Here is a 20,591-nt window from a genome sequence, read left to right on the forward strand (position 1 = left end):
AGCAGGGGCACATCTAGCTGTAGGCTCACATTACACTAATAGAGGAAGTAGTACATAAATCTACCATCATTTGTTGTATAACAAATGTGATATCATAAACAAAAGTATTGTCGTAACTTGGGCATATTGTATTACTACATTTCAAGAATACATGTGTACATTACAATGTATTGTCAGAGATTTCCATATCTGGCTTGCTTGCATCATTGACTGTGATGGATCTGCATCTCTGCTGGGGAGTTAAGAAGTGTATCTAGTGGCCTGGGAACCAGACCCATCTGCAAGATTATGTTTTATTTGCTCTGGCAAATGGGTCTGGCCACCCTCCCATTCAAACAGATTTCCATTCGGCCTGGATATTGCTGGGCCAATCACAATCGTTTATTTAATAATGAGCCGGTTTGAAACAATGACTGGATATAGTTGTTGGGGCATTTTCGTAAACAACCAAGATGACTTTTCATTGCTCTGATTGGTTGTTTCCATCCAATTCTATCCAATCACGTCCAGACGCATTTTGGTCTGCGCCAGATGATAAAGCCCCTTGAAAATAAAAAACAAACTGAGAGGTTCCAGACTAATATGCTTTTTCAAACACCAGCACTGTAATTAAATTAAATTAAAAGGCTGGAAACAGAGATAGAACAGGGAGGGACCAACTTGGATGTACTACAGTATTAGAGCCGTGGTGAGTTATGAGAGAACACGAGATGAAGACAGATGGTTTATTTCTCACTTGTCCTGCTTGTCTCCTTTCTAGCTCCTCCTCCCTTCTTTCTAGGCGTGACATGCAGAATCATTTTGAAGTGATGAATCCCTATTAGGGTTAGGGTCATATGTGTCTGTTGACTTTCTTTATCCACAGCTAACGCCGTGTGCCTGGTCCCTAACTTGTCTTCCTACTCTCAGGATGATCTCACCTCTCAAACTTAAGACTTCACATCTCTCCCTCGGCAGACATATTTGACCCTATGTTGGAGCTTTTCCATTTACGTTATGTAGCTGTTGAGTGGTGAGACAGAGTGCTCCTAACATAGTGGGAGTGGAAGCCTCTCAAGCTATTGATATATTGTCAGAACAGTAAACATAAGTGGAAACTAAACTATTTATGGTCCAAAAGAAAATGTATTGTTGCGTTATTACATTGGGGAACCCCTACACAATCTATTTTATTGATCTGGCTCTGTTGGACAAGTAAAAATAGGCTAAAATGTTCACCTAATACAATTTTGAAAGAAAACTATTAATTTTCAAAGAATCATGATCCTGTATTTATTTAATACAGGTCAAAGGTATTGGGAGTCAGTTGGCTGAGCGGTGAGGGAGTCGGGATAGTAATCCGAAGGTTGCCAGTTCGATTCCCGGTCATGCCAACTGACGTTGTGTCCTTGGGCAAGGCACTTCACCCTACTTGCCTCGGGGGAATGTCCCTGTACTTACTGTAAGTCGCTCTGGATAAGAGCGTCTGCTAAATGACTAAATGTAAATGTAAATGTCAAAGGCTTTTTCGAGTGTCTACCGCATGATGAAATTGACCTTATAATGGTTCCTTCACCACAAGAACATCACTGTTTTCCACACGTTTTAGACTTAAGCTTAAGCTTTTACTGGAGGTGGACAAAATCCATACATTTGACATGTCCATGTGTTTTGGGACCCACAAAGTCAAAAAGAAGCCCGAAATCTTACAGTCAGACCCAGCTCACCAAAGATAATGGACAAAACTGAGATTTCCCACTCCAGATCATATACAGAACAATATGTCACTTCCTGGTTATCGCTCTTCCTAATGGGTTATTAATGACCAATCACAGGTCAGAGATATGAATCTTCCAAAGGGGAGCAAGCATCTTTTTTCTCTAACTCTGAGCTATGTCAATCATTGTGGGAAGACTGAAAGATGAACTTTAGGCTGACAAAGGGTGTAAATGTGGAGCTTACAGAAATATTTATCGTATCCATTATGTAGTATAACTAATATACCGGTTCCTGGTAATCAGTTCAGATTTTGGAAGAAAGGAGTATTTACAAACATCTAAGATGGCATTCAATTTGACTGAGTTACCACTACAGGTTTGCACAACTGAGATTGCCCTATCTCTGTTCTCATACCATGTCATCTGAATCAAGTGCACTCAAAGTATGTCCACTTGCATCGACGGTCTGTCTTTGAGCCAAGTCTGAAAGAGCCTTTACTGTAACTGTGTAACTGGCAAAAGTCAAAACTGACAAGCTTGTGAGCTCACGCACAAGCTAGTTCATCTGTACCAAAGACCAAACATAAGAGCAGTGACGGTGGTCTGGAGACATAAGAGTCAGAAAGACAGATGGAAAGAGAGACAAACTCCACAACCTAGCATAAGGAGTCCCATTCCGCTATTGTCTGGCTAGCTGTCGACGGCCGTCATAGAGTTACAACATTTTGGATACAATAAATATAGAACCCGTTATGTCGCAGCATTGTACTTTAGTATGTAGATACACAACTATATAAAAACATTCCGGCTTAAAATCTAATTGTGAAATGTTATTTTCTCATTTTGTCTATAATATAGTGTTTATTATGATTATTACCAATTGGGGTGACCAATTGGGGTAACTTTCAAATGGCAGTGGTCCCCTTCAGTCCTTCACACTTACAATGATGTAATTGAGTTCGGTCCTGAATCCTATAGATTAATGTTTTTAATTCTCTAACAACCTCTGCAGTAGAAGGTCACACCAGACACCTGTTCAGGACAGAAATGTGGCTCCTGATGACATTAAAGGTGGCCTTCGGGGTGAAATAAATCACCTTTACTGCACATCATAACTGTATATAAAGGCAGGGAACATTGGTTTATAATTTGTACGTCCTGCTTTCTCTCTCACACGTTCTACGGGAAGGTCTGTCATCGTCCTTACCTGTTGTCACTGTGCCGTAATGCCATTCTGGGTAAGCTGAAAAACAAATTTGTACAGCAAGGGGGGGGGGGGGGGGGGGGGGTTGGAGGGGGTGGAACGGTTGCTGATAGAATAGGGTTGAGGACTTGAGGAACTGTCTTTACCTTGTATTCTATTACCAGCCACGCGCATCATAGAAAACAAAGGTCTTATTCACGCTCATGCCAGATCCCTTCCTTAGCAGTCAAACGTACACACGCATTATACAATGTTCTTGTTGCCACTCTCTCTTATAAGTGCACACTCTCTATGTCTCCTGCCCACACTGATAGGAAGACTGTGAAAAAATCTATTGGCTGGCTCTCTAGTTCTCTCTGCTCTTCTCTCCTTCTCCTTTATATCATCTTTCTTTTCTTCTCTCTCCTTTCTTCTCCGTTCTTCTCTCATATTATATTTCTCTCCTCGCCTCACTGTTTGTGCTTCACCCCATGCTCCTTCTCACACAACTGCATGAACATGAGGTCATGATTTACATTGATAACTATCAGAAGAGTGTTATTTGTTATGAAGTGAATCGGGTGATTTAGTCATTAGGTTGTTCAAGGGACAGAAATCCAACGAAGTGGTCATAAGCCTTTATAAGATGTATATATGTGTAGATCAGGCTCTTATCTTGTGGGCCACTTTCTAAGGTTCATCCTTTTGGTAAGACCCTAGAATGTATTAAGATTCTACAAACTTACAACATGCTTGACCTTTTCGGACCTATCATACGGACAGGGTTTTCAAAATAGATTGAAAACAGGGCCTGGATCAACAGGGTGAAAGTCGTGCACAACAATAGAATGGGGAACAAGGGAACCACCAAGTGAGCCACCAAGGGAACCACCAAGGGAACCACCAAGGGAACCACCAAGTGAACCACCAAGGGAACCACCAAGGGAACCACCAAGGGAACTACCAAGGGAACCACCAAGGGAACCACCAAGGGAACCACCAAGGGAACTACCAAGGGAACTATGACTACTGGCACACAAATACCCCAGACACAATAACCTGAAGCACTGTGGTGTGTGTTCTGTAGGAACTGGGGTCTGTGTGTATAGTAAATAATGGTGTGTGCACAGTAGGCACTAGTGTGAATTGTCAGAACAGATCCATGGTCAGCTGTTAGAGATGATCAGCATACATGCAGGCCTCATGTGAGTAAGGGATTAGGTAACATGGCAGAGTTGCACAACTTGGAGAGGAACCACACACACACATACTGCACATACCAAAGAGATCTTGAAATAATCTACTTCTACTGTGTAAACAGCCTAATTTTTAATGTTGATTAAATGCCTGTGTGTGGGGGGAGGGTGGAAGGGCGACTAATGAGCCCAGTGACTTTTTCCGTTTTCCGTTTTGTATTTACTCTGCCATTCTTTAGAACTGTGTGTGGCCCTATCCATGAGGTAACGTGTGAGGAGGTCTCTCTCCTGTGTGTGTGTGTGTGTGTGTGTGTGTGTGTGTGTGTGTGTGTGTGTGTGTGTGTGTGTGTGTGTGTGTGTGTGTGTGTGTGTGTGTGTGTGTGTGTGTGTGTGTGTGTGTGTGTGTGTAAAAGGGATCAGGTCTGCTACCAAACAGGGTTATGGTGACTGAGCTACTCACAGTGACAAAATTATTCCATGGTGCCCATCTCTGTAATCTCACAGATATGTAATCTAGTCAAAGATGAGTATGCATGACACAAGACAGTTGGACTTGACTGGACTTGGCCATTTTTTGTAGTACAATTCAGTGGTGCCACCTATTGTCTGAAAAGTGAAATTACACACCAAGAATACTGCACTAAAGGCACGGTATAAACTTCAAACAAGGCAAATCTTCCTATAATTTCAAATAGACAGATCACATGTCACATATTACTTCATATAGTATTTACATATTTTAACCCATGTCTACGGTATACTCATCCCCTCCCACTGTCTCACACTCCCCCATTTTAATTTGTCTCTCTGTAAGCAACATCATTCTCACCCAATCTGTTTGAGAAGTGCTGGGTTACACAACCAGGGACGTGGCATTGTGATGTCACATGTGCTCGTCCCAGGGTGTGGAGAGCTGGTTGTCCTGCTGACTGCCCAACAGGTCCACCTGAGCTGCTTTCTACACACACGATTAGTCCCACCCACATACCACCCAATCACATCTAGCCCAGGTAAACCTAACCCCATTGGCTGGCTTCCCTGTCAGTCAAATCAAATCAACATTTATTTGTATAGCCCTTTTTACACGCAAGCATGTCACAGAGGGCTTCACATACACCCATAGAACTGCCCCTCAACCAAACTAAACCCTCAGGGAAGACAAGGAAAAACTCCCAGAAAAACTCAGTACAGGAGAAAAAATGGAAGAAACCTTGGGAGGAGCAATTCAGTGAGGGATCCCCTCCTCCAGTAAACGGGGTTAGGTGAGCAAGGCTCAGTGTAGCGGGTGTTTAGTAAGGTGCGGGAGGTGGGGCTGGCAGGGTTGAGAGGTCGCGACCCTGACTGACCTGGATTAAGATGGGCTTCTGTCACAATCCCATGAGGATCCAGATTTAGCCTGGGAGTGACAGAGATCTTCTTAGGGAGTCCTGGGTGACCTGCCATGCTCTGAGCCTATCCTGGACCTTAGAATGGTCCTGCACTACCCTGGCCAATGGCCATGAGTCGATCCTAAACAGCCACCAGTCTGGCCCTGTCCTGGGATAGCCAGGAAGAGAGTCAGACAGGACCATTACAGTTTTTCTCGATTGGATACACACATTTTCTGAAAACATGCCTCATACTCTCAGGACTCTACACACAAATAAAAAAATACACACACAATGGGCAAACCCCTCAATTCTCCTGAAAAATGAAACTTTACATTCAAAACAATGTTATTTCTTCTCTAAATGGTATTCTGTTTTCAAATGTCACACACAAACTATCATATGAATCGACATTTATAAGAACCAGTTGAACACTGATGTGCTCAATGTAAAACACTATGATGAATGGAAAACACTTCTTCTCCATTCATCATAATGACTTAGGCCTTTTTTTTCAGTGTTACACTTACTACAGACAGTACATACATAAGTGTGTTGTAATATATTTGAGGATTTTGTTTTTATACTCAGAACACACAAATACACGTAACAAATATTTATTTATTTTCCCACAAAAACAATGTACACAGTGTACACCCCAACCAACACAAAGTTGCACATACAGTGGTCTACATACAAAACAACAGAATAATTTCCTGTATACAGTTATATTACAGTTGTTCTCAATTGTTTACACACAAATACTGGTACTTGAGACACAATGACCACAACATGTAACTCATGCACCAACCCCATGAACCAATTCTGCTAAACTACAAGCACAATTCCTGCTTTACACTGAAATTGCAGTTCTAAAATGGGATGTACACTGTGTACATTGTTTTTCTGGGAAAAATACGTAAAATATATTTGTTACCGTGTATTTCTGTGTTCTGAGTATAAAAACAATATTCTCAAATATTTTACAACACACTTATGTATGTACTGGCTGTAGTAAGGCGTAACACTGAACAAAAAAAGGCCTAACTCACTATGATGAGGAATCAGGTGGCATAGGGAGTCAGGTGGCTGAGCGGTGAGGGAATCGGGCTAGTAATCCGAAGGTTCCCAGTTTGATTCCTGGTCATGCCAACTGACATTGTGTCCTTGGGCAAGGCACTTCACCCTACTTGCCTCGGGGGAATGTTCCTGTACTTACTGTAAGTCGCTCTGGATAAAAGCGTCTGTAAAATGTAAATGATGAATGAATAAGAAGTGTTTTCCATTCATCATAGTGTTTTACATTGAGCACATCAGTGTTAAAATGGTTCTTATAAATGTATATTCATATGATGGTTTGTGTTTGTCATTTGAAAACAAAATACCATTTTGAGATTAAATACCAGTGTTTTGAATGTTAAGTTTAATTTTGCAGGAGATGTGAGGGGTTTTGCCCATTGTGTGTGTTTTTTTTATATTTGTGTGTAGAGTTCTGAGAGTATGAGGTATGCATTCAGAAAATGTGTGTAAGCAATCGAGAAAAACTGTATTATTATTTTTATTTGTATTTGCCATAATGTTATTTTATTTGTATAGTCCTACAGAACAGTCCACAGGCAATACTGTACTAATGTACTCATTGAAGTACTGTATTGATATGCAGTACTGCCCTTTTCTAGCGAGAGTAGATTTCTTACCTATTCTCATTTCGGAAAGTCCAGATGATGGATGCTACAGTATACCTGTTACGTACATTTGGCTGTACTCTTTGCCCAGCCTCCCTCATTGTTAGACCATGGTTGACCACATGGTCAACCAAAGTGGCTCGGATCTCATCAGAGATTACGGTCCTCGTCCTCCTCCTCCCCGTCCTCCTCCTCTTACTCTCACTCCTCTGGCTCTGCCTCTGTTTCCAATGTTGGCATCCATTGCTCCAAAACAGAAGAGGTCACCTGTTGCCCTTTTATGCAAAAGATTGCTAACTGTAGAACTGTGTGACAGGTGTTTGCCCGTAAAGATTGATGTCTCCTGTGAGATGATGGGTCTAATGGTTAGTGTCTTGCCTTCTGAGATGTTTCTCTAGAACAAACAATAAGAACCACTTTTAAAGTCTGCTGAATTTATTGATTCATGAGAAACACAACACATATTTTCAGCTACTTTCAGAAGTTTACAGTCCCTAAGTCGCTCTTTCAAATCACTCAATCAAGGGGAAAACCTGACGAAAGCTTACGAGAAGCTAACCAGTGCAGAACCTTTACTAACAATGCTGTGAAACCAAGTACAACCATGCCTTTAAAGACCCAGTTTAACCCAGTCCTTTTAAATATCCTTCTGTGTTCTATGGAAACTGTCCACCCTCACCTGAAAGATTAAGCTAATATCAATGTGAAAATGTTGTATATACTGTTAGCAAGCAGTGGGAACTCAGACTATGGGTGAAACCACTGACCACAGGGATACTGATACACAATACTTTGACAGATAGACTGTTTCAGCTGCAAAAACATTTGGTATCTTTTTCTTTACAGTCTTTAAATACATTGTTAACTTATATTTGCAGTTTAGTGTAAGTAAAGTGTATGTCGATAATATATACATATATATGTATATAGATTTCATTTACTACAAGTTGTCTTGCAAGACTGTTGAGGCTTTTACAGTTTTATGGCACATCTCAAAACATTATAGGTCCTACTACAGAATAGCCACAATAAGTAAAGCAAAATTTTGCACTAACACTAATAATATTATTTGTGAACAAACGTAACTTATACATTTAATATCGGATGACATACCATTAAAAAGCACTGACATTTATGTTATATACTGGTATTAGGTATATCTGTTGAAAGCAGATTAAATATCTTTAGAGCGATGCTCTCAGGGTAACCATAAATGGTCTCCTCAAACTGAACTGTCTACTTGCTTCTTCCTGGGTGTGAGCTGCTTTCAAAATAAAAGTCCCCGAACACGACAAGCCGCCCCAGGGGGAAAAACAAGCAAAGACAAGACAAAAATTTCATTATCAACACCTCCTTCCCCCTCACACACACCGCAGACACATCGCTCCAGGATGGTACAATGTTCTTCCAAGCACCAAAAAGGAATCAACCACAAGAGACACTCCTCACCCCAGGATCCACCACCCTCAGTGACAAATATTTTACAAATACATAAGTTTCTATAGTTATGTATATATCTCCAGTGTCTACAGAGCCTCCATCCTCCCCTGGGATCACAGCCCTCTCCTGGTGAATACAGATTGCCACAGAAGGTGTACATGCAAGTGGGACTTTTAACCCAAGTCCAAAATCAGCACGGTTTGTTGCGTGCGAGTGGCAATGTCAGATTGGTATTAAGGGCCGTGGAAACCCATTGGAGCAGTTATCTTCTCTAAGCAGGGCAAAAGGAGACAGCACCCTCTCGTTCGTGGAGGACCGTGGTCACTGTCTCAACGATGGTGCTCTTCCCTCAAACTTCTGTCAGGATCTGATGAGTGAGATTGGACCAGGGTCCCAGTCTGGATGGATGCGCCGCTTACAGCTTGATCCAGAAACTTCTCTAGAACTTCACCACATGCTGTGGTTGTTCTATAAATAGACGACTCTGAACTGTGGTGCGATAGTTTCTCCAATTCACGTTCACAGAATTTTTGGTTGTTCATTTTTTAATATTTCTGGGAGTGCATTTTCTTGGTTTCCATTCTTCAGTGGTTTGGTTGTTTAGATTTTAGTTTTCTTCTTAAAAGACAAGAGTGATCTTAGGAGGACAAGCAGTGTAAGAGAGAAAGGTGTGAGAGCACACACTGCAGATTCACTTGGCCGTCATCATTTGGACAAACTCTGCAGGGAGGAACACAACAGTTTCAGTCAGTTCCACAACCAACCACAAAGCATGATAGGTACACAGTGACATTATCCAAGAGGATTCAATTGAAATAGTGAATTACAGAGACAGTAAGGAGGAAGAGGAGGTGTGTGTGTGTGTAGGGAGGGGGGGGTGGGGGGCAGGAAGCAGCTCACCCTCATAGTTGACCTGTCCGTCTCCATCGATGTCGGCCTCTCTGATCATCTCGTCCACCTCCTCGTCTGTCAGCTTCTCCCCCAGGTTGGTCATCACGTGCCTTAGCTCTGCCGCGCTGATGTAGCCATTACCATCCTGGAAAGGGCAAGGGGTGCGGGGGGTCAGTTCATGTCCAGCCAGCCCAAAATAAATCAGGATTTCAACATCTACAGTGGTTCCCTGTGGTTGAGCCAAACACTACAGCCACCCGCCAGACCAGACTACAGAGCCGTCACATCCACCCAGCCACCCAGCACCCCCTTCCTGGCTTCATCAGAGAAGAACTTCTGTGTCCCAAACAGACCTACCTTGTCAAAGACCCTGAAGGCTTCCCGAATTTCTTCCTCACTGTCAGTGTCCTTCATCTTCCTCGCCATCATGGTCAGGAACTCTGGGAAGTCGATCGTTCCATTTCCTGGAGACAAACAGGAGTGTTGGTTAGGACACGAGCCAGTCCAAAATAACTACACTGAGACTGACAGTGTAGAGGGGAACTGAAGTGTACTCTAGTTATGGTGACAAACACGTCCAGTCAACAGGGCTAGTTTGTATGCGTTAGGGTTAGCGTTCGACATGTATAATTTATCTTGTACAATATCAATAAGATAAATATCAGATCGGCTCACGGAGCAGATAATGAACACACACACGCACTCACCATCAGCATCCACCTCGTTGATCATGTCCTGCAGCTCGGCCTCTGTGGGGTTCTGACCCAGTGACCTCATGACTGTGCCCAGCTCCTTGGTGGTGATGGTGCCGTCCCCATCCTTATCAAACAGGGAGAACGCCTCCTTGAACTCTGCACGCACACACAATACAATGGGACATATATCAGAGAATTGTGACGTTATGGTATCACATATATTAAAAGGTTCACCATTGCTTAGGCTTGATCCTAGAAACACAAAGGGTTGCATTGTTTTCATAAAACTAGCCTAGAAAGTCTTCATATCACAAAGGGGGCGAATTCCAAGTCACCCTTAGTAACTGGCAGTGGTGGAGAGAAGAGATCTGTGATTGGATAAGTTTCGATCTGGGTTCAAGGTCTGGACTCACCAGCAATCTGCTCCTCGGTCAGTTGGTCAGCCTGGGGGGAGGAGAAGGTCAGTTAAGCACCTTTTACACAGCCTATTCAAGGCATGAATGTCACACATTTATACGCCCTCCCTGTTCTGTATAAAAGGTACAAACATGGAATGTGGGGGGATCATTGTTGCACCGGCATAATTATAGTTGAGCACAGAGCCTAATCGACAGGAAGAGTGGGAACAGCGGGACCACACACACACTAGACGCTGATGTTGTGCCTCTGATTCCAAAACGCCGGCATTATGCTGCCTTGGTTTGAGTCAGTGTTCCCAAAGAAATAGTCACCATCAACTCTGGGATCTCTGTTTAAAAAGAGCATTAGTCAACAGCAAAAGGCAGTTGTTGCTAGATACTAATGAGGGCTCTCCAGCCCAGGTTAGACTTAATCCAGTTCTAATTCTGTCCACCTGTCTGATGTGTGTATCCCTATGAGTCTCTGTGAGTCTCTGTGTGTGGATTAATTTGTGTGTGGGGTCAATTCTCTGCATTACCAGCGAGGTCTTATCAGTCCTGTCTGAGTCCATCCACAGTGTCACTCTCTGGGCCGAGGATGTGTGATGAGGGACAGGTATTAATACTCAGACACAGCCTGAAATACCCACCACGACTATTATTAGGGAGGCACGAACAGGGTCGCAAATGTAGCACACTCAGTTTAATCATCACCACTTAGTCCCTCTCCCAATTTTGCCAGTGTGTGTGTGTGTTCTGTGTGTAGATGTAACGGAGTAGAATATTATCTTTGTTGAATTATTAAGTAATCTACGCCATTCTAGCGGTACGTTGGTTTGGTGTGACTTAGTGGGATTTGCGTTGAATTTCCCCAAACTGACTTTGAATGATACTTGGCAAGTCACACACACTGTGAGAATCTGGAAAAACTATGATTTATTGCATGTACAGATATTTATTTTGAGGTTGATGGTCTGTCGCCCCTAAAATTATATTTTAAAGACTTGCACAGAAGCACGTTTTAATGTTGAACTAGTATGTTAACATGTAAGTTATCTAGACTATGGTTTCCTGACACAATTGCAGTAACACATCATTCGACCGTGTCATACTTTGTTCCAGCAGTAAAGAAACCTGTGGTCCATCTGGTTGTCCGTGACTTGTGGAAGCAACAGCAGGGTGGAGTTGTGGTAGTGACATGTCACATGCATATGCTTGTGTCTAGTCATGAGTGTCTTGTGTACTATGATGGGCATGACCTTGCTATCTTATCTGAGATAATGAAGGTATTGTAATCATGAAGAGGAGAGTTGAGCTGAAAAAAGGCCAGAAGAGGGGAAGGATGCCATATGCAGATGAGAGGAGGAACAGAGGAGGGAAAGGATGCAATATGAGGAGGACAGGATGAGAGGAAGGCCGGCTGATGGGAAAGCCAGATGAGAGGAAGCAAGCAAAGTACAATGGAAACAAGGGATGCAGGATAGGAGAACAGGAAAGGATGGTGGCAGGATGAGAGGAGAGTAGTGAAGCATGGGTTGCAACAAACAGACTGCAAAACTATGCCTTCCAAATGGAGGATAGTGAATGTGTCTAGACCAGGGTTCTCCAATCCTGGTCCTCGAGGGCCCCTGTCCTGCATGTTTTAGATGTTTCACTGCTCCATCATACCTGTTTCAAATGAATGGTTTGTTATCAAGCTCTGTGGAAGCGGGGTAATGACCATTCATTTGAATCAGGTGTGCTGGAGCAGGGAAACATCTAAAACATAGCAGCCCTCCAGGACCAGGATCGGAGAACCCTGGTCTAGGAGTATAAAGCAGCATGTGTCTGAGTATTCCCAGGGGGGCTTCAGTGAAGATGCAGAGTGGCTGCTGACTAAACACACCAGAGCCAAGCGGCCTGTGAGCAGGAACTAGATACCTACTGCAGCAACCTGGGGGCTCACCAGTTTAAATGTTATTGTTGTTTACACTTAAGTTAGAGATATATACTGGACAGCTGCAACCTGTTTTACTTGGCAGATGGCAATATTTTTAAGACATTTGCAAATGCATGTTTAATCCTTGGGTGCAGGCAGAAAACAAACAAACAAGCAAGCATTAATAATACCGATTTTAAAGCCAGTGCTTCACTCGCCTATTTGTCTCCATAAACAGCCATTGTGAAGCGAGTGCAAGGCCTTTTTAGAGTTTCTGCCCTAATTTGTACCTAAAGCATGCACTGACTGCGGACCTTGGTATCAGCCTACTACTGCACCAGACCTGATTTGGTTCAATGCGGGGAGAAGGAGAGTGGGGCGAGGAAGGAGGGGTGGCATCGAAGATCCTTCACAAACAGCAGACTGCGGCTTGACACCGGTGGTGCAATACGCAACAGCCATCAACGCCTAGAGAGCCTCTGTGTTAAATTCGCGTGGCAACTAAAACTTAAAAAGTAAATTTCTGCAAAGACAAGTGTAGCAACACGTTATGTAACCGCAAGCACGGCAACAAACACTGGCTTGTTGTGCAGAGCTCTTGCGGTTTTCAAATCACGTTACGGGAGTTTGTCGTTGTGGTGGACGCTGGTTTGAGTAAAAGACGTTAGATTTCATTTTTGTCTGATTAACAGTTTCAAATAAACACGGATAAAGCCAGGGAGCGAGTGCTCGAGCCGAATCAGGTCGTTATGGCGTATGGTTATTTTTACACAACGTAGCTGTCTCAATGTTATTACCACGCCTGTAACTGTTCACATGCTGGATATAGTTCATTAACGATAATGACGTTTTCGTCGCACTAGATAGCACGCGTGCATCACAATTTCGTTCGTGATCTAGTTAGCTAGAAAAACATACTAATTAGTCTCTCAATCTTTCTGAAACTGAACTACAATTTACTAATGGACTAAAACAACATTAGCTAAGCTAACTAGACAGCTAGTTTTGTTACACCAGTCGATGCGCTGTTCCTGATGTTAGCTCGGCTAGCCAGGACCTAGCTAGAGCTAGCTAGTTAGAGCTATCGAACTAAACTTCTCGACAATACTAGACTACTAGCCTAGCACTACTATAACTCTAGTACTAGAATCGTAGTGTAGTGTTGGTGCTTTTAGTCGTGGTTTACTACTCACCATTTTCACGTTTAGTCTTCAACAAATTAGTTTTCTGGAATCACCGATAATCAATGTAACAATCGTTACCGACGGCCTGACAGATATATACAGTAATTGTTTCCAGTCGTCAGACCTTGCACTGAAGATGCCCCGTTACCAGCTTACTGCCAGTGAACTACTAGATCACTCCGCGAAATGACATCATTAGCCCTGCTGTCAAACTGACAACTGCACACCAACATGCGGCAGAATAGTGCGTCATTATAGCCGACATTGATTGCTGTACTCAATGTACTGGTAGGCCTACTACCCACAAACAGTGGCATATCCAGTATGATATGAAATATATTTCATATAAAATATATAAATTTATTGATTTAGAAATGGAATGTGCTTCAAGTTGCTCAATGTAACGTCGATCTCTATTGGTTTAGGAACGGAAAGACAGGTGGTTTGTAATTGGTTTACAGTAAACCGCTAGCATGGTATTCCCAAACCAATTCGCCCAATATAAATCTAGACATATTTTTTACCTTTAAATATTTTTTTCTGATCTGTTATCTTTTATGGAAGAAGTAAAAGGGTAAGTATTGCATTATACTGCGCACTTCTAAAAAAACATAATGTATTATTTATTCTCAATCGCATTTAATAGAATACAAATTTACAACAACAAAAAAGTATTTAGGCTACATAGTTCTAGAACTGACTTGACACTAGAAAAGTGGTTTTAACTGATAGAGCGATTATTGAGCATGTATAATCAGTACAATCCAATTATGTTATATTAGAAGAAAAGATGAGACCTAATGCATCTGAACAAAATCCAATTAAAATATCTGAAAGCAGTCAATTCATTGCCAAGGTAATCTGCCATGTTGATTGTGTCATGCCCATTAACTTAATATAAATAAAATAAGCTTCATCGTTTGTTATAACCAACAAATGACACACCTTTACTCTCGATAAGAAACCCTTCTTCCATTGAGTTTTAGTGAAATCAAATAGTCATATATCATGAATCATTGAATCCCAGGTGCTTGGCCTGTCAAGGTTTACCTACATAAATCATGTGCTTGCCATCATAACGGCAGTGGTGAGGTTGATGAGGTTAGAAGGGGTGCAGAGGATGTGTGCAGAGGATGCATGAGTGACTCAGCCTGCGGTGGGGGAGGTCAGTAAGTCTTTCTAGGAAGTGTGTGTCTGTGTTGCCTCAAGTGCTTTTCCTACACTCCCACGGCACACTGTCTCAACCACAGCATTAGCACATAGACATTTAGATGTGGGATGTGGCAAGGAGCCCGCTGTGCGTTGGCCCCAGCATGGATCAGTCGTCTGGGGATGCCGGGGGTTTGGGTGAGGCTGGGTGTGGTGAACAGAGGGGCAGGGACCACCAGGGCAGAGGAGAACCAGCAGTCCGGAAAAATCCTTCTGAGGTCTGCCAGGACACACACAGCCTTGTAGGAGGAGCAGCTGGCCTAGGGTCCAATTCAGCCCCTCCTTGATGATGACGGAGACAGTGTTAAAGAGGGAGTAGGTGCAGCAGACACCCAGCAACATCAGGAGACCGTTGGCCAGCTGGTAGCCCCGGCTGTCCTCATGGTGCTCCCTCTGCCCGCTCACCAGGTCCCCAAACCCCACCGTGCTGAATGCCACAAAGCAGAAATACAGCGACTCAAAGTAGCTCCACCCTTCCATGGTGGAGTAGAGCGTGGCAGCGCCACAGGCCACCACTAGAGTGGTGGCGAAGAGTATGAGAGTGACGTGATACACAGACGGCCTCCATGTGTCTCCATGTGGCCCCTCACTGGTGTCTCTGGTAGCTCCTCCCACAGCCTCTCCATCTTCAGCCTTCTTCGCAGCCTCCAGTGTTGGCCATCCACCTCGGTGAGGCCTGCAGTGAGGTGTCCGTCTGCGGTGGCACCAGTGCATGAGGAGGCCCAGCATGGTGATGACTCGTTCCAGGAAGAGGTTGAAGAAGAGGATGGCGGCTGAGCAGCCAACCAGACCATAAAACACCAGGATGACCTTACCCACGGTGGTGGAGGGGGCTGTCATGCCAAAACCTGGCCAAGGAGAGAGGGAGAGAGGTAAAGGGAGGATAAAGATTAATTCTACAACAGACAAATTCATACTTACTTTCCAACCGCATAAACTGCTGAATCCAACCATTCTATCCACTTATTATGGGTCTGACATTATCTCAAGGAAGGGACTAGGAGGCTTTGATGTTACATGACATGTGAAATTAAAGTAGTTAAGTCAATAAGACATTCACAGACAGATTGAATAAATAAGCAGATGGCTTGAGACAAATTAGTTTACTGCAAGTCTATTGGTCAGAAAGTCAAATGACAGATATAGATTTAATAGATCAGGGATAGAATGATGCCAGGGGGCTTTACTGTCAAACAAAAAGTTAATGTGGAACAGGTCTGTGTTTGATGTGTGAGTAGCTCTCTGTGTATCCAGGAGATTCGATGCCTGGCTTTACGACGTAATAAATGTGAGCATTCAGGGTTGGTAAATATCTATCATGTTTGGAAAGGAAATTGACTATCTTCCAATGTCAATACCATTAGATTAGCCAGAAGTACAGACAGGCTGTAAAACGATAGCTTGGAAAAATCTGAAAGGTGGTCAAATATATTTTTGGTAAAAACATGGATTTGTGGTTTGTATGAAATAAACTGGATTGTTTTATCCTGGCATGTCAAAGATGAGTTTAAAATACTAAGGAGAAATATTTATTTTTCTCAAAGCCTGCACACATGGATAGTCTGACTAAACTCAGACTAGACGGATGCGTGGGACCATGGTAACCCTCCATTCAATTGCAACCGTCGTCAACAGACTCATGACTCACCTATCGTGGAGACAACCGTGCCCACAAAGTAGAAAGACCCAGCGAAGTCCCAGCGATCTCTACGGGTGTCCATGCGGATGCCCGCTGCGTTGGCCTCCTCGTAGTCTTCCAGCAGGGCTTTCAGGTCCTCCAGGCTGATCCCATGCCCTTGTCCGAAGCCCTCCAGCCTTCCCTCCCAGCACTGCTGGGCAAACAGCTCCCCTGGCCTCTCCAGGGCTGAGAAGATGGCCGCCCCGGCCAGCATGTACAAGGCGATGAGAAACCCAAGCAGGATGAAACGAGATGAGTCTCTGTTCAGGCATACCGAGGGGCATCCATGAGAAGGGTCCTTCATGGTTTCCAGCATAGATGGTGAGATTATCTAAATGACAGACGTTTTTTTCCCAGCCAGCTGTGAAAACCTGTCCTTATTGGCCCACACATACGGATAGAAGATCTGAAAGGTATATCTGTACACTCATACCATCTGAGAGGGTCCAAATCAAACTGAAGGAGTTGAATTAGTTTAGAGATTGTCTACAATGAGGGAGTCAGGTGGCTGAGCGGTTAGGGAATCGGGCTAGTAATCCGAAGGTTGCCAGTTCGATTCCCTGATGTGCCAAATGACGTTGTGTCCTTGGGCAAGGCACTTCACCCTACTTGCCTCGGGGGGAATGTCCCTGTACTTACTGTAAGTCGCTCTGGATAAGGGTGTCTGCTAAATGACTAAATGTAAAGGTCCTACTCTTCCATTAAATGACGTTTCCCAGATCCCTGGTCCAGCACAGTTGTCTTCAGTGTACTATCCATCCCACGCTCGCCTACTGTGAGGTCTACATATTTGAGCTTGTTTGTATAGTTTTCATCTGTCGGGTCTTAACAATTAAATTTCCACTTCTCAGCATGTATACTAATCCATATATTTACCCTGACCTCAAGAAGTTTTCCATCAGTGTCTTTGGAAGTCAGTGTCTGTCTGTTGGTGTGTTTGCATGTCCATGTGTGCTCGGGTGTTTCTGTGTGTGCGCATGTGTCTGTGCATGTTTGTGTGTAGGTGCATGTGTGCATATGTGTGTGTAAATCCTCACTTAGCAGCTGTGAACATAATCATTCATCTGATAGCATAGCAAACATCCTACGCAAAAGCAAGCTTTTACAACACAGTTAATAGAGGAGTTGAATCATGACCCACACCTAGTTCTGCCTCAGCACAACAAACTGTACGAGCCACAAAGTCATGCCACTTCTGTCACGGGTCACACAGCGTCTGAGCGCCGATCTGCGCCAACAGAATATTAGGATGGCTATACCAGCTGAGCTGTCTCTGACCTTGTTGTGAAGCTTTATTCTTTGTTTTGTTATCGATGGCCGTGTAGGGTTTTCCCTTTGTTCTGTATCTTGTTTATATCTAAGTAAAGTTCTCTTTCATCCCAAAACGCTGACTCCTTGCTTGCTTTAGCACAACTTCAACCTCTTCACTGAAGTGCTGTTCTTTGATGTCAGTTTTGCAAAGCCAAAATATGCATTTGTTTCTTCCAGAGATACTTCATGTGGACAGTTTTCCACCACATGGGCAAAAATACATTTGTTGTATTTTGTTGTATTTGGATGATTAACAGCCGGGACAGCACCACATTCCTTGAATGTTGACCCTGAAGGGTTGACGCCCACAGCCCACATGCCATTACACTGACGCACATACAAAAGATCAGGGTCTGACACAACCCCTAAATTACATTTTTGTAAAACATACCGGGTTCCTGTTCAGAGCCGCTCCCCTTCCAAATCCTCCAAGAAGCAATCAAGTATGTTATGTCAGCAGCTAAACACTATCCCACGCAATTCACTACCGTTTCAACGTTAATCCTCATAAAATGTATCCAGTGTCAATTTTCTCTATATCCTGTTTCTACTTTTAAAGAGGATCTCTGTCATGGAGGATACAGCTGAGACCTAAGTGTGCTGTTCACTTAAGGGTTAAGATCCAGTCTATTTTTTCCTCACCCGTGGGTCGAATTGAAAGACGCAAATTGTTTACAGTAACAACCAGACTGTCTGAGAATGGAGTAATTGTGTTTGATGGTAACATTTCCCATTCACTGGATAACGCGCGCTGCCCGAGTGCCATGCCTGAACTGGCTCGCTCATAGTGTATTACAACAGTAAGGTGTTCTCAAGAAACAAAGAGGCACTGACAGCCACTGGTGTCTCCTACCACACAGTTCTCACACTAACAGTGCCTGGAGCATGATGAGCCTTTCTATTTTGTACCATCTGGCACCTGATTGGTTAAAGGGACAAGCCTAACTATTTCATAATTCCACCATTCCATTTATTATCAGCAAGATGCTGTTTGTCTCGTGACAGGACAACAGCCATGATGTGTGTGTTGTGTTTCACCAGACCTGTCTACGTGTGAGGGTATGCCTTCTCGGATGTCGCTTTGGATAAAAGTGTCTGCTAAATGAATAAATGTAAATGTAGATGTAGAGGGACTTCTACAGACTTCTGGAGGACTTCTAGAGCCCTAAGGGAAACAATGGCCACCCTTGTTGCATTGTTGTCCCACCCACTTAGGCAAAGAAGTGTCTCAACTTAAAACTCTGAATCCGTGACAGAACTCTGTTGGCGTGCTGCCTGCTCAGAAGTTAGAACAGCACCTGTTGAGGTCCAGGTGAACTGGAATGACTCATCAAGATCACACACACAAGATAACACAATCTTTGTATCTCCATTAAACAAGGCTGTATTGTCTTGTGGCAAAATAAAACATCCTTTCAAATCAAATCAAATTTATTTGTATAGCCCTTTTTACACGCAAGCATGTCACAGAGGGCTTCACATATAACCCATTTCTGGGTTATATGTGAAGGGTTATATCTTACGATATATAGGCTATATAATAAAAGCACAGCTTTGACAACTTTCACAGTACTGGATGTTGAGCAATGTAATTGGGTGTGCTTTGCCTTCGGCAAGGGCACAACCTTTGTTCTCTCACATATATATTATTGGGTGTGCTCAAGCCTTCGGCGAGAGCACAACCTTTGTTCTCTCACATATATATTTATTTATTTATTATTTATTTTCGCCCCCCTAAGGATCAGTCAATATTTGGACTACATACACAACGGCGGTGTCAAAAGGTTCGTCTTGGTAGCGATTGCATTGGTTGTATTTTTATTTACGTTCCGTTGCATGGTTTAAGTAGAAATTGCGTTTTTGTGGTGAAAAGTGAAGCTAACGGTGGCTAATTTGCTAGCCACAGTCACTGACGTTACTAACGTCACTACGTCACTAACGTCACGAAAACACGCGTGACTACCTGTAGCAGAACATTCGTTTCACATCTGTTAACTTGGGGGATAGCTAGGCTAACTATAGTTTACTGCAAGGCAGCTGCAGGAACGCCACAAGCAAAGAGGCCAGGGTGATAACTATTTACTCATTTTTCTTTGTGATGTGAAACACAATTATGAAATGTAATGTACAATATTAGCTGATATTATTAAGGAAGTAGGCCCAAATCTACTTTTGGAAACGGTAGTCTACTATTTCACTGAAGCATTAGCATCATGACATTAGCCTCTGTTGCCCGGGCAACACATACTACAGTGGTCTATGATGCATCTGTTTTCAATCTTTAAAATAAACATTCCTCACAAATACATTTTCGTTGTAGGATTTATTATGACATTACATTACAAGTAAACGATTTGTGGGTGAAATTATCATTACCTGTGGTTTCAAACCAGTGTTGCTAACTGCAATGCTGTAGCCTACGCGAGACACTACAAAAACATCTACACAGCTGTAGGAAGTCAAACGGCGACAGAACATGTTCGGCACTCCCCTTACTTAATCAAAAGTCTATCTAACTACTAACCTGAACTTCATTGCCACAGCCTAAACCAATCTGTTCATGAAAATAATTAATTTCAGCCTAAACCGTACAACGGAACGTTAAATCAACCAACGCAATCGCTACCAAGACGAACACAGCAGTAGTCTACTAGTACTGTACCGTAGTAGTACAATTTACCGGGGCAGCTTCTCCACACAGGGCTATATCGCATTTTGCGTTGTTACTGACAATGATCG

General features: G+C 43.2%; 2 protein-coding genes across 2 annotated transcripts; both read right to left on the minus strand.

The window, feature by feature from the left end:
• Positions 1-8,941: 8,941 nt before the first annotated feature.
• Positions 8,942-13,804, minus strand: calm3a (calmodulin 3a (phosphorylase kinase, delta)). The gene is made up of 6 exons (XM_067245900.1): positions 13,664-13,804; positions 10,568-10,598; positions 10,167-10,310; positions 9,817-9,923; positions 9,469-9,604; positions 8,942-9,288 (listed from the first exon to the last, which is right to left on the minus strand). Exons 1-6 carry the CDS (start codon positions 13,664-13,666, stop codon positions 9,260-9,262), a joined length of 450 nt encoding a protein of 149 aa, XP_067102001.1. The 5' UTR covers positions 13,667-13,804; the 3' UTR covers positions 8,942-9,259.
• A 481-nt stretch (positions 13,805-14,285) lies between these two features.
• Positions 14,286-17,989, minus strand: si:ch211-261a10.5 (potassium channel subfamily K member 13). The gene is made up of 2 exons (XM_067246789.1): positions 16,512-17,989; positions 14,286-15,711 (listed from the first exon to the last, which is right to left on the minus strand). The coding sequence occupies exons 1-2, from the start codon at positions 16,855-16,857 to the stop codon at positions 14,834-14,836; spliced, it is 1,224 nt and encodes a 407-aa protein (XP_067102890.1). The 5' UTR covers positions 16,858-17,989; the 3' UTR covers positions 14,286-14,833.
• Positions 17,990-20,591: the final 2,602 nt, after the last annotated feature.

Source organism: Osmerus mordax, chromosome 11, assembly GCF_038355195.1.
Source record: "Osmerus mordax isolate fOsmMor3 chromosome 11, fOsmMor3.pri, whole genome shotgun sequence".
Taxonomy (NCBI): domain Eukaryota; kingdom Metazoa; phylum Chordata; class Actinopteri; order Osmeriformes; family Osmeridae; genus Osmerus; species Osmerus mordax.

What these genes read in the sequence shown, in the direction of transcription:
- si:ch211-261a10.5 (XM_067246789.1), bottom strand. Translation starts at nt 16,857, where the DNA reads ATGCTGGAAACCATGAAGGACCCTTCTCATGGATGCCCCTCGGTATGC. An exon ending in CACGGTTGTCTCCACGATAG is followed by an intron (nt 15,712 to 16,511) that starts GTGAGTCATGAG and finishes CTCCTTGGCCAG; the next exon opens with GTTTTGGCATGACAGCCCCC.
- calm3a (XM_067245900.1), bottom strand. An exon ending in CAACGAGGTGGATGCTGATG is followed by an intron (nt 9,924 to 10,166) that starts GTGAGTGCGTGT and finishes GTTTGTCTCCAG; the next exon opens with GAAATGGAACGATCGACTTC. An exon ending in CCTTCAGGGTCTTTGACAAG is followed by an intron (nt 9,605 to 9,816) that starts GTAGGTCTGTTT and finishes TGCCCTTTCCAG; the next exon opens with GATGGTAATGGCTACATCAG.